The sequence below is a fragment of the Mobula hypostoma genome, chromosome 7 (assembly GCF_963921235.1).
Source record: "Mobula hypostoma chromosome 7, sMobHyp1.1, whole genome shotgun sequence".
NCBI classification, from domain to species: domain Eukaryota; kingdom Metazoa; phylum Chordata; class Chondrichthyes; order Myliobatiformes; family Myliobatidae; genus Mobula; species Mobula hypostoma.
This window is the reverse complement of record NC_086103.1, coordinates 151,765,908-151,780,360: the sequence shown is the minus strand read 5'-3', so window position 1 is coordinate 151,780,360 and position 14,453 is coordinate 151,765,908. Positions and strand designations below refer to the sequence as shown.

The 14,453-nt window shown below is 38.8% G+C and overlaps 1 protein-coding gene across 6 annotated transcripts in view; it reads left to right on the top strand.

Annotated features, from left to right (window-relative positions):
- Positions 1-14,453, top strand: part of stard13b (StAR related lipid transfer domain containing 13b) — a 458,491-nt gene that overhangs the window by 204,291 nt on the left and 239,747 nt on the right. For all 6 annotated transcript variants that reach the window (XM_063054298.1, XM_063054300.1, XM_063054297.1 and 3 more), the window contains one exon: positions 8,515-8,548. In XM_063054298.1, coding sequence (XP_062910368.1) covers positions 8,515-8,548 — 34 coding nt within the window. The remainder of the gene's footprint in view (positions 1-8,514; positions 8,549-14,453) is intronic.

The window sequence follows — 14,453 nt, the reverse complement described above, 5'->3', positions numbered from 1 at the left end:
TGGACACCACCTTTCTGAGACACTGCTCCTTGAAAATGTCTTGGATATTACGGAGGCCCGTACCCAAGATGGAGCTGACTAATTTTACAATTTTCTGTAGCTTTCGATCCTGTGCAGTGGCACCCTCCCCCATACCAGACAGTGATGCAGCCTGTCCGCATCTTCTCCATGGTACATCTGTATAAGTTTTTGAGTTTCTTAGGTAACAAATCAAATCTCCTCAAACTCCCAATGAAATATAACCACTGTCTTGCCTCCTTTATAACTATATCAATATGTTGGGACCAGGGGTCTTCAGAGATCTTGCCACCCAGGAACTTGAAACTGCTCACTCTCTCCACTTCTGATCCCTCTATGGGGATTGGTTTGTGATCCCTCGTCCTACCCTTTCTAAGTCCACCATCACCTCTTTGGTCTTACTGACGTTAAGATCAAGGTTGTTACTACCACACCACTCAACTAGTTGGTATATCTTGCTCCTGTATGTCCTCTCACCTCCATCTGAGATTCTCCCAACAATGGTTGTATCATCAGCACATTTATAGATGGCATTTGAGCTATACCTAACCATACAGTCATGGGTAGAGAGACTGTAGACCAGTGAGCTGAGCACACATCCCTGAGGTGCACCATTGTTGATCATCAGTGAGGAGGATAAGTTATCACCTATCTGCACGGATTGTTGACTTCTGGTTAAGAAGTCAAGGATCCAATTGCAGAGGGAGGTACAGAGGCCCAGGTTCCATAGTTTATCAATCAGGATTGGAGGAATGATGGTGTTAAACACTGAGCTATAGTCAACAAACAGCATCCTGACATAGGTGTTTGTATTGTCTAGGTGATCTAAGGCCGTGCGAAGAGCCATTGAGATTGCATCTGCTGTAGGCCCATTGTGCTGATTGGCAAATTGCAGCGTGTCCAGCAGTTTTCCTTTTATATTGCCTTCTAGAGAAGCTGAAACCTATATTTTAACTCCTCACAGCCATGAGGTGGCTGAATCAACCTCAGTCTCCATATAAAACCAGTTGCCTAAATTATCCTTTATTGACAAAATGGAATTAAGTGCTGATGGCACAGGCATTTTTCCTCCTCTATCCAGTCAACCAAGAAAAGAGGCGATCTGAGCAAGTTTCCATCATATGTAAATAGTTAATAGCAAACTTAATATTTCCTTCAGTATTGGAAAAAATTCCTTTCTGTTCCAGTGTGTTGGTAGCATCATGGGCCCTTTTAATGTACTTCCACTGTATTCTATGAAAATACTCTCTTTTTATGTTTGAGAATATAAGAAAATCTATTGTATCAATAAAGAATATTAACTTTTTAATGTTTACTTAATAATTCATTCTGATATCCTAATAATACATTTTATTTAAAGTTGAAATCATTGAGATTACCAGTAAAAACAGTAAATTGTAGCTTTATGAATGTTAATTGTTGTGAAGTAACAGCAATAACGAAACTGTTATCCTCAGGAAGAGAATTGAGTTATTCTGATTTCTGTTCATTTTAATTTGTAAATTATGCAAGTCACACGAGGAGGTTAGATTGTGAACTATATGGGGCAACCAAAATACGAATGAGTGCACTGCTTAGGATGGTAATCTAACCTTAAACAACATTCCCTCCACCTAGAATTACTGGACATTTTCTCACTACAAAATACATGCTATTTTATCAGTTTCTTTGATCTTTAACTCCAATTGCTTGACTCAATCATTTTCATTCCAGGAGTCTTAAAACAGATGTATCCCATCAATTCACTGACCTGAAACATTTATTCTGTTTTCCGCTTCACAGATGCTACCTGACTGCCTGAGAATTTCTAGAATTTCCAGTTTTAGTTTGTATTACCTTACTACTTTCAATCATAAGGTGTTTATCATTTACACTGAAATCATCACTAACAATCCTAGTTTTGCAAGCATCAAAGGTTAAGGCTTGCACTATGTGGAAAGTTTACATACAGTATGTTTCTGGTAACTCTGATATAACAACGATAAAACATATTTTGCAGTGGACCTCTCTTCTCGTGCTAACCAATACATTTTTATCCAGCTTTATGGTGTGGAGGAAAATAAAGAAGCAGTGGTCTCAACAAAGACAATTAGGATATGTACAGACTAAACACATTAAAGGCAGACTGACAAAACTGGACTCTGAAGCTTCTATGACTAATTTTTCCTGTGTGAGTTTCTTGTGCTTGGGAATCCTACGTACTGACTGTGACCTGAATGCCTGAATTGGGAAAGCTTTCAGCAAAAAGATGTTGCAGGAGACAGGAAGAAAAACAAATACAGTTTGAACTACTTCAAATTAGCTCATCTTTGTCTGAGTTACTGTGTATAAATTAATAAAAATACAACATAATTGTGAAGTGATTACATTAATTTGATTTATTAGTGCAATAGTTTCCAGTTAATTGGGACATATCAGGACCTGTACATTTTGGCCCAATTAAATGGTTGTCCCAATATGCCAAACTTTCATGGAAATAGTTAAGAATGTGTATAAAAGACTAAATATCACTTTACTGAGTAACAAATTTCCTACTTAAAAGAAATACAGAACAAATTAGAACACTTTCAATGCTATTACAGTACTATAAAACTGTAGTTCCTAATAGTTATCAATGGCAGAATTCATCTAGTGTACATTTTTTTTTGATTGTTGGACTGTAAATAAATAATATCAGTGCTAATTGCAGTACTTTTAAATTCCTTGTAGTTGTTAACTTGTTGAAGTAGTGAAATCGATTCATTTTCACTCCCGGCTGTTTCTGGCATCTCCAAGCCTGAAAGCTTGAAACTACAGTGAGCAAAACGGTTTTGAAAGGTCTTACTGCTTATTTCTCACCAACTATCAGAGACAAAAGTCACTGCTTCATAAACATAAGCACACACAACTGATGCTATTTCAAAACTGTTCACTCTAAGCATGATGCAGTAGTCAACAGCCACACAAGTGCAAGTGACTGACGCCAGTTAGAAACTTCGGCAACAGTCTCCTATCCCTATTAAGTGGTATAGGGTCCCAAATAAATGAAGAGAATCCTGGCTATTTTCTCGATTAGTTTTTGTTCTGGAAGAGTTTTCCCAAATAAGTGACTGCCCTGATTAACCAATGGCCCAATTAACTAGAATCCACTGCATTAGTATTTTTATGTGTAAATATGATGCATTGTCCAGTGTTTTCTGTACCTTTCACCTGGTTTAAATTTAATCATTCTTTTGTAGTTATTCCTCATCTAATATGTAGCATGAGTTGTGCAAGACTCTTCCAAGAGCCCATCAAGTTTTCTCCACCATTTTATCATGGCTTATCCATTTCCTTCTCAACCCCATTCTCCTACCTTCTCCCTGTAATCTTTCACATCCCGAATAATCAAGAACCTATCAATTTCCACCTTAAAAACATCCAATGACCTGATCTTCACAGCTGCCTGTAGCAATGAATTTCAAAGATTCATCACCCTCTGGCTGAAGAAGTAACTCCCCATCTCTGTTCTAAATACACGTCCCTCTATTCCAAGTCTGTGTCATATGGCCCTAGACACCCCCACCACAGGAAACATCCTCTCCACATTCACTCTATGTAGACCTTTCAACATTGAATAGGTTTCAATGAGATCCCCCCCCCCATTCTTCTAAATTCCAGTGACTAAATGCTCAGAGCCGTCAATCGTTCCTCATACAATAAGTCTTTCATTCCCAGAAGCATTCTTGTGAACCTCCCATGAACTCTCTCCAATGTCAGCTCATCCTTTCTTAAATGAATACTCAGAATACTCCAAAGTGATGCCTCACCAGTTCCTTATAAAGCCTCAGCATTACATCCTTGTTTTTATATTCTAGTCCTCTCGAGATGAATGCAAACATTACATTTGCCTTCCCCAACACAGACTCAACCTGCAAATTTATCTTAAGGGAATCATGCACGAGGACTCCCAAATCCCTTTGAATTTTTGCCCTGTTTAGAAAATAGTCTATGCTTTTATTTCTTCTACTGAAGTGCATAACCATACTGTACCTGATACTCTATTCCATTTGCCACTTCTTTGCCCATTTATTAACCTGTCCACATCTTTCTACAGCCTCCCTGCTTCCTCAACACTATCTGCCCCTCCACCTATCTTTGTATTGTTTGCAAACTTGGCCACAAAGCTATCAATTCCATCATCCAAATTATTGGTATACAATGTAAAAAGAAGTGGTCCCAACACTGACCCCTGCAGAACACCACCAGTTACCAACAGCCAATTAGAAAAAGCTCCCTTTATTTTTACTCTCTGCCTCCTGCCCATCAATATCCATGCTAGTATCATTTCTGTAATACCATTGGCTCTTATTTTGTTAAGCAGCCTCACGAGTGACACCTTGTCAAAGGCCTTCTGAAAATCCGAGTAGCAACATTGACTGGCTCTCCTTTGTCTACCCTGCCTGTTATTTCCTCAAAGAATTCCAAAGATTTGTCAGGCAAGACTTTGGCCTATTTTAACATGTGCCACACGTACCCTGAAACCTCTTCCCTAACAATGGGTTCCAACATCTTTCCAACCACTGAAGTCAGGCTAATTGGCCTGTAATTTCCTTTATCATGCATCCCTCTCTTTTTACACAACATCTACCAATTCTCCTTTGTCTATCCTGCCTGTTTTTCCCTCAAAGAATTCTAACAGATTTGTCAGGCAAGATTTTTCCTTACGGAAACCGTGTTGACTTTGGCCTATTTTATCATGCGCCTCCAAGTACCCCGAAACCACATACTTAACATTCAACTCCAACACCTTCCCAACCACTGAGGTCAGGAAAACTAGCCTGTAATTTATTTTCATTCTGCCTCCCTCCCTTCTTGAAGAATGGAGTGACATTTGCAATTTTCCGGTCATACAGAACCATTTAAGAATCTAGTGCTTCTTGAAAGATCATATTAATGCCTCCACAATCTCTTTAGCTACCTCTTTCAGAACTCAGGGGTGTTGTCCAACTGGACCAGGTAATCTCTTTATCCTCAGACCTTTCAGGTTCCCAAGCACCTTTTCCCTATTAATAGCAACTACATTCACTTCTGTCCCCTGACACTCTCAAACTCTGAAATACCACTTCTTATTTTCCACAGTGAAGACTGATGCAAAATACTTATTCAGTTCGTCCACCATTTCTTTGTCCTCCATTATCAGCTCTCCAGCGCAACTTTCCAGTGGTCCAAAATCTACTCAAACCTCTCTTTTATTCTTTACACATCTGAACCAACTTTTAGTATCCTCTTTGATATTGTTGGCTAGCTGACCTTCATATTTCATCATTGTGAGGAAGTTATTGGAAGGTATTCTAAGGGACTGGATATGTAAGTATTTTGATAGACATGGGTTGATTAAGGATAGTCAGCATGCCTTTGTGTGTGGTAAGTTCATGCCTAACCAATCTTATAGAGTTTTTTTGAGGAAGTTGCTGTGAAAGTAGATGAAGACAAGGCAGTGGATGTGGTCTATATGGATTTTAGTAAGGCATTTGACAAGGTCCCATATGGGAAGCTGATCAAGAAGGTTCAGTCACTCAGCATTCAGAATGAAATAGCAAGTTAGATTAGACTTTGGTTTTGTGGGAGAAGCCAGAAAGTTGTAATAAAGGGTTGCTTCTCTGACTGAAGGTCTGTGATGAGTGGTGTGCCACATGGATCAGTGCTGGGTCCTTTGCTGTTTGTCATCTAAATTAGTGATCTGGATGATAATGTCATTAACTAGATCAGCAAATTTGCAGATGACACCAAGATTTGAGGTGTAGTGGACAGTGAATAAAGCTATTGTGGCTTGCAGAGGGACCTGCATCAGATGGAAAAATGGCAGATGGAATTTAATGCAGACAAGTGTGAGGTTTTGCACTTGGTAGGACCAACCAGTGTAGGTCTTACACAATGAACAGCAGGGCACTGAAGACTGTGGTAGAACAAAGGGATCCAGGAATACAGGTACATAATTCATTGAAAGTGGCATCACTAGTAGATAGGGTTGTGAAGAAAGCTTTTGGCATATTGGCTTTTATAAATCAATGTATTGGTACAGAAGATGGAATGTTATGTTGAAGTTGTATAAGGGATTGGTGAGGCCTAATTTGGAGTATTGTGTGCAGTTTTGGTCACCTACCTACAGGAAAGATGTAAACAAGATAGAAAGAGTGCAGAGAAAATTTACAAGGATGTTGCCAGGGCTGGAGGATTTGAGTTATAAGGAAAGATTGAAAAGGTTAGGACTGTATTCCTTAGAATGGTGGAGATTGATAGAGATATACAAAATTATGAGAGGTATAGATAAGGTAAATGCAAGCAGGCTTTTTCCACTGAGGTTGGGTGGGACTACAACCAGAGGTTGTGGATTAAGAGTGAAAGGTGGGAAGTTTAAGGGTAACATGAGGGGAGACTTCTTCACTCTGAGGGTCATGAGAGTGTGGAATGGGCTGCCTGCAGAAGCAGTTCATGCAAGCTCAATTTCAATGCTTAAGAGAAGTTCAGACAGGCACATAGGTAGAAGGGATATGGAGGGCTATGGTCCCGGTGCAAGTCAATGGGAGTAGGCAGTTTAAATGGTTTCAGCATGGACTGGATGATCTGACAGGTTTGTTTCTGTGCTGTACTTCTCTAAGGTTCTATCTTTTCCCCTCTTGTGACTTCTTGGTTGCCTTCTGTTGGTTTTTGAGTTTTTTTTTGCAATCCTCTAACATCCTCTGATTTTTGCTCCATTACATGCTCCCTCTTTTGCTTTTATGTTGGTTTTGACTTCTCTTGTTAGCCACGGTTGCATCAACCTGCCTTTAGAATACTTCTTTGGGATGTATCTATCCTGCACGTTCCAGCTTGCTCACAGAAACTCCAGCCAATGCTGTTCTGCCATCATCTCTACTAGCATCCCCTTCCAATCAACTTTGGCCAACTCCTCTCTCATGCCTCTGTAATTCCCTCTATTCCATAATAATACTGTTATATCTGACTTTACCTCCCTTTCAAATTGCAGGGTGAATTCTATCATATTAGGACCACTGTATTCTAAGGGTCCTTTATCTTAAGCTGTCAAATCAAATCTGGTCCATTACACAACACCCAGTGCAGAATAGCTAATCCCCTCATGGGCTCAGCCACAAGCTGCTCTAAAAAGCCATCTTGTAGGCATTCTACAAATTACTTCTCTTGGGATCCAGCACCAACCTGATTTTCTGAATCTACTTGCATATTGAATTCCCCCATGACTATCATAACATTGTCCTTTTGACATGCCTTTTCTGTCTGTAATTTATAGCCAAAATCCTGGCTACTCCCGTCAGGGTCTTTTTACCATTGCAGTTTCTTAATTCTACCCACAAGGATTCTACATCTTCAAACCTATGTCACCTCTTTCTAAGGATTCGATTTCATTTTTATTCCGATATAGCCACAACACCCTCTCTGCCTACCTGCCTATCCTTTCGATACACTGAATATCCTTGGAAATCAAGTTCCCAACTATAATCTTCTATAATAGGGAAACCAGAACTATTCAAAATACACCAAGTGTAATTCCACTAATGTCTTGTACAGCCATACAGTTGTAGCATCACATTCCAACTCCTATACTCAGTGCCCTGACTGATGAGGGCCAGCATGCCACATGCAGTTTTCACCATTATGACCACCAGTAACACTGCTTTCAGTGAATTTGTACTCTTAGGTCCCTCTGTTTCCCAGTAACCCCCAGGCTGCAACCGTTCACTGTATAATTCTTAACCTGGTTTGACTGCCCAAAATGCACCTCTTTGCACTTACCCAAATTGATAGCCATATGGCAATCACTGGCTGATCAAGATGCCCCTGTAATTTTTAATAATGGAGATCAATTCTTGTTAAAGCTGATCTGACCCATTGTAAAGAGTAGGTGAAGCTCTTTAGCACTGGTTGTGGACCTCTCTTGGAAAAGTACTCCAAAGACTTGAAAGACATCAGAAATTGACTGCAAACCATCTCAACTGTTTTTGCTGTAAAGTGGCTAAAAAAAAATAATGTTTGTGATTTGTTGTAAGAAAGAAAACAAGGGCCAGTCTCTGAAATTCATGAACTAAGCTGCTTTTTCCATCTTAATTGATATTCTGAATGGGCTAACCAGGTATTAGACTGACTCAAATAAACAGTGTTAATTGACAAATTAAAGAAACAAATAGAAGTATGAACTGCTGTTTAACATTGGAGCATCCTCATTCTGGATCAATTTCTCAAATATATTCTGTGTTTAATATTTTCTTTCTAGCCCTATCCATATTTAATAATTTGAGAATGGATCAGCTAACATTTAACTTTCTGTCTCACCCATCTTGGATTTGATTAGTAGCAAGTTTATCACTGATTTTTATCCAGTGTTAGTCTCATGGTTTCATTCTTTGCCTGGACTGTTCTAGACGTCAGGGCTGTCCTCAGCTGCGTTAGCTTTCAAGCTCATCTGGGTCATCGTTGGGTTAAATTGAAAGTTCTATTTTTTTCTCTCTCTTTTCTTAGGCGCTGCCACTGAAGTTGAGCCAGGAGACAGCTGGTGAGTTTGATTTCTTTAGAGCCTCACAGTCTGAGCACATTCCCTTAGATACAATAACATCTAATGGGTTTTGCATGTGACAATAAAAGTGCAGCCATTTCACTGCAGGTTTGTGCGGGTGGTATTGAGACAATTCATTGTACCAATTTTCTACTCAGTTGTAAAGACTTCAAAAGCAGAAATATTCTTTTCTGTTAGATTATGGGTTGGAAAGTATTTTGAGACTAGAAGGCTCTAGACAATTCTAGATTTGCCTTTCTTTTTCATGTTTACCTAAATTGCCATTTTGGTGGAAATGATTGTAATTAATTATTGAATTGAAGCACATTGAATTTATTTGTTTATTTATGAGATAGAAAAGTCTTGATTTGACACCTTGTTGTTCATAAAAGAAGGTACTGGCATGGTCCTAATTTAGAGAATTAATACTGCAATTTATAGAAAATACTTCTGTGTTTTAAATGATCCAAAGTCTAGAATAATTTCCAGCCTAACAGATTCAGGACAGGATTTCTCTTGTGCCATTTTAACTGAGTTAAACTGGTGGATGCTTTTTTTCATTCGCTTTTGGAAGACAAAAATTATTTCAGTGTTTCCTGTACTCCTTCAGTATGTATATCCTGATACAACATATGCCGAATAGCTTTCAGGGACCTTTTGCACAGATTCTGTGTTGTATGTTTACCTTATGATATCACATAGCAAATTAATTAATAGAAAGAGAACAAAGTACATCCAGTAGTTTAACTTTCCTGTCGTATGTAGTAACATTATTGACTGCACAAATCTTAGTTGCTTTACACTTATTTGCACTCCATTTATCTAAAATCACTGCCTTCAGAGGCAGGGTTGAAACATAACAATGGCATTGCTGCCAAAGGAACTGAGCAACACACTTAGAGGTAAATTTCTTCCCTAGCTGAAGGAGCAAAGTGCCAGAGGTGATGACATGTGCTGCTGGTAATTCCATCTACAGTATTTCTGGCTTTGGATAGATTGACCTATGCAGGCAAGCAGTCTTATTTTATTTAATTGCCCAATGTAGACAATCTCTTAACCATTATGAGCTCTACACAAGTTCAACCTCCGGCAATTGCAATATATTCTGTGTGATTATTGATGCTCTAACTTTCAAGTTTGAGCAGTGACACCCTATTTCCACTCGAAGAAATTCAGCAGTAAATTATACTGTGTGATTCATTTCTATTATGGGAATTAATAAGTCATGTTTCATTAAAGAGGTTGTTGTGGACATCATGATCCGATCATGAGAAACAGATTATGATCGATTCTGCACAAGAGTGAACGAACACTTTAAGGTTCAGATTTAAAATCCAGTTTAGACTAACTAAGTAGATTGGATTTCCTATCTGCTTGCAAAACAATGTTATATAAAAGGAATTTGGGCTATCTCAAACTACTTCTTCCCTTTCAGACCAACTCAGTTATTGCACTGTGTTTTGGACCCATGGTGATAAGTTAATTGACAATTTCATTCAGAAAGGCCATAGGAATACTGTAAAGGATTGAAAATAGAAGTTTCATACTAACACAGAAGAGTTTGATTTTCAGAGGTTGATTGGAGTAGAGGCATTTCTATACTCACTGGGCTACGCCATTCCTGGGAATGTGCAATACTCACAGTCAATGCCCTGGAGGGTTGGAGTTTAATTTACTCAATCTCACTTTAATAAGGCCACCGTCAGTTAGAGTTCACCATGGATACTGCGTCCTAGATACTCAATCCTGGGCAGTGCGATATGGAGAACAAGCTGTTGCCTGTGTAGCAAGCTCCTCCTCTCCACACATCTGATGAACCCAAAGGAACAGCAGAGACTGATACAGTTTGGAACCAGCAGCATCGTAAGAGTTGCCAGTCAACATTGAACTTAATGTAGGACTACCTTAGGGACTCCAGCTCTGGATTTTTTCCTTGGAGTTTACTCCTGAAGCCTTCCCCATGAGTAGGTATAGCTGTAAGGCAGCGGAGGTTTGAGATCAGAGTTTTCCTTCTTCTAGATGAGCTGCCAACCACAGCTAATGAGCCCCACCTGCCCAAAATTAACACAAAACCTAAATACCATAAACATAAAGGGATCTTGTGCATGTTCAAAGCAAAGTATCCTTATGCCTAGTACAGATGAAGTTATCTCCTGTCTCAGTCTTCATATTGCATTGTACACTTCAGGAACTTCTTTAACTGCTTTTATCAGGCTGCTTCTCTAGTCCCACTACTGGCTGCTGGCAGTTGTCCTGGCGAATTTCTCCAAGATTTTTCATGGGCATTGTGTCTGCATGAATGCTGGAAATAGTCAAATGAGATACAAATGGAAAATCACTTTTAATGCATATCTCTTAATTAACACCAGAGCAATGCTGGGCACTGGCAACTCAGTTACGCTTTCAGCATTCAGTATTGTTATGGGGAGTAGTGGGCCTCACAGTGTGCATACCTATGGAAATTTGACATTAGAATCAAATCCAGTTTTCTCCTCAATAATGGTTAGTGGTTTAATAGTAGTAGTTTCATTTTAGTTCGTTTTAGTACTTCTGGAAAGGCCTGCATTCAAGGCCTAATTCCCTCCAAGAAGGCACACAGGCAAAAAGTTCCACAATTTAGATCCAGCATAAATGAAAACCAATATTACATTTCCAGATCAGGTTGGTGTGAAACTTAGAGGGAAACCTGCAAGTGTTCCTGTGCACCTGCTACCCTTGATATTCTTGGCATTCAGGACATGGGAGTGGGAGGCACTACTGGAGCAGTTTGGGCAAATATTGTTAGTGCTTTTTGTGGATTGCACACACCGCAGGTAGATTTATTCATGGGTTGGATGCCTTTGGACAACTCTGGATGTTCTCTATGTGTTAAGGCTCAGACACAGAAGATGGGGAATGAAAATAACAGAATACATTGAACTCACATGGTTCCTCCCCAGTATTTGAATATGTTCTGGAGGAACTCTGCAAGTTAGGCAGCATTTATGGAGGGAATAAACAGTCAATGTTTTGGGCTGAGACTCTTCATCAGGACTCATGGATTCTGCCTGACTTGTTGAGCTCCTCCATAATTTTCTGTATATTGCTCAAAATGTCTAGTATCTGCAGAATATCTTGTATTTGTATTTGATTAGTCAGTTTTTCTTTGAAGTTTGAATATGGGACACACAAAAACATGATGTCAGATGATCAGATAGACTGGAATTTGTGAGGAAAAAGATCCTTTAGGTACTTTTCACAATTAATTTTTTAAATTTTAAACTTTCAACAAGCAAGTGCAGTATACTTTGTAGCTTGTTTAAACAACTAAGCATTTTATAACATCTCCAATGCTCTCAAGTTTTAAACAACTCACAACAAAATTGAAGAAACTTACTGTTGTAATAGACAATATTCTGCTCTTTGTTCCATCTGCTCTATCACAATTAAGTGAAAGACACAGCTTTGTATATTACCTTATTCTCATTACTACCATCAGCAAGGAGGTACAGGAGCTTCCGTGGCAAATGCCAGTGATTCTGATTCTGAAGACACACACCCATTGTTTTAGGAAAACTATCAGATAACTGAATGTCACTTTTTGCATCATTTATCTATTTTAAATATTTTATATTGTAAATTATAGTAAACTTTTATATACTGTACTGCTGCTTCAAAACAACAAATTTCACAACATATGTCAGTGATAATATGGGGTGGCACGGTAGCATAGTGGTTAGTGTCACATTATTACAGTGCCAGTGCCCCAGGTTCAATTCCACCGCTGTCTGTAAGGAGTGCGTCCGTCCATTCAACCCATGACTGTGTGGGGTTTCCCCCAGATGCTCAGTTTCTTCCCACGTTCCAAAGACACATAGGTTAGTAGGTTAATTGGTCACATGGGTGTACTTCGGCAACCTGGGCTCATTGGGCCAGAAGGGCCTGTTACCGTGTTGTACCTCTAAGTAATCTAGATAAATAAATAAATCTAATTCTGAATTCATTGCCTATTTACAGTTTCTAATAAATTGCTTGCAACCAAAATAACTATACAATTCACAGAGCCACAGTGCTGAGTTACAATTCAACTACAATCCGCCATAGACCAATAGGGTTATTAGTCACAGCGACCTCCTGCTGCTTCTCAGCTCAGCATCTCACATGGCAGAATCTACAATTTGAATCTAATGTACCAAGTGATGAGTGAAGCAAATCGCCACAGATTATTTTAATTTATCCCATTGTGGATGGCAAACATTCAGAAGAATGTCAACACTTCAACAGCTAACTTCCCACTCAGTCCGAACGCCCTCCCGTGCAAACCTTCCCAAACAGTTCAGGTTACTCAACTGTCACTCCAGCTCTGAATAAAGGTTTACGATTAACTAACCGTAATCATTAAGTTGGTTAGAAACATTGACAAGTGATAGTTGAGAGACGGTAGCCTGGTAACTTTAGAACTTAGTGCTTACTGCCTCTCCAAGGTGGCTCTGTTTCAGTATCAGCACTGCCAGAGATGTTCACTTCTCTTGGAATTAGGTAAGTTTTAGTGTTGTGATTAGATTTTTGATTTTTTTTTTGTAATTTGTATTCAAACTTTCTTTCTCTAAAAGTAAAGTAAATTTGTAAAAATGTTTTATAAACCATTGATGTATTGGTTGAAATGCGTATACATATGCAGTAGACATTGGGTGGATCCCCACTGCAGTTGCTGTCTGCTTGCACATACTTGGGCGAGATGTGGAAGGCTGATCAAATTGATCCTGGAACACTATGTTGGTCTTCCTGACTAAAAAAGAATACATTTTTTAAAATCTTAATATAGGCAGGAGGAAATTTAGGACTTATTTAGGACTAAGGATAAATTTCTTCACTCAAAGGGTAGAGAATTTTTTGAATTTTCTAGCCAGAGGGTTGTAGAAGTTCAGTCCAAATGTTTAACTGAGTGAATGCTTTGCTTATCCAATAGTGATGCTGGGGAACCTAGCAGAAAGTTTTATGACTGTGATGGGATAAGTGGGGATACTTGTGTACAAACCAAAGCTACATTTTAGGATAATGTTACACAGAGACAGCTTGTGGTGGAGGGAAAGGAGGGTGTCAAGGATAAACCTTCAGCAGACTATGGCATGAATTCAGGAACCAGTCAACTACATTGGTATCCAGGTGGACTGTTGTGCATCTAATATTTCAGTCTTTTGAGTAATATTGTAAATATATTGTTTGATTAAGCATTCTTTGTTGTTTACATAATTCATTCTAGGTTATATGTAAAGGTACATGAATGGCATATATCATCACACCACCACGTCATATGTGTGCAACTCACTACAGTAAAAACAAATAATACGCTTTTTTCCTGGTCTTCCGTGTTTTTCTTTCAATTAGTTTTGGAGTTTCAAAACATAACAGTGGCAATGACTAAGTTTTTAAATGAACCTGAGACAACTACCTATCTGTTGAAGAGCAGCGAGACATCCGTGTTGGGAAAGGGTGCAGCACTTTTTTTTTCTTCGCAAGGAGCGAAAAATGGTCAAGTTAAAAAAGAAGTCAGAAACTGGACAAATTTCATGGGTTCATAAACAGTGAGTACCGCATTATAATAATAAAGTAAAAAGCAGAAATGGCTGGCTACATCAGAAATATAGATGTCTTCAATTACACAAGAAATAACTGAATTTTATATACTGAGCATATTGAACAGTATTTTGAAGCAAGTGAAATAGCCAATGAGAAACAAGTGCCAGTTTTGCTAAGTGCAATAGATGGAAGATCATACAGTTGGCTTAGAAGTTTGACTGCTCGAACCAAACCAGCTGAAATGAGCTTTGCTGATGTTGTGAATGGAATGCGGGAACATTTCAAGCTGAAACCGTTGTTGACTCCAAAATACATCAGCTTCATTTTATTTGATTATCTGAGAAAT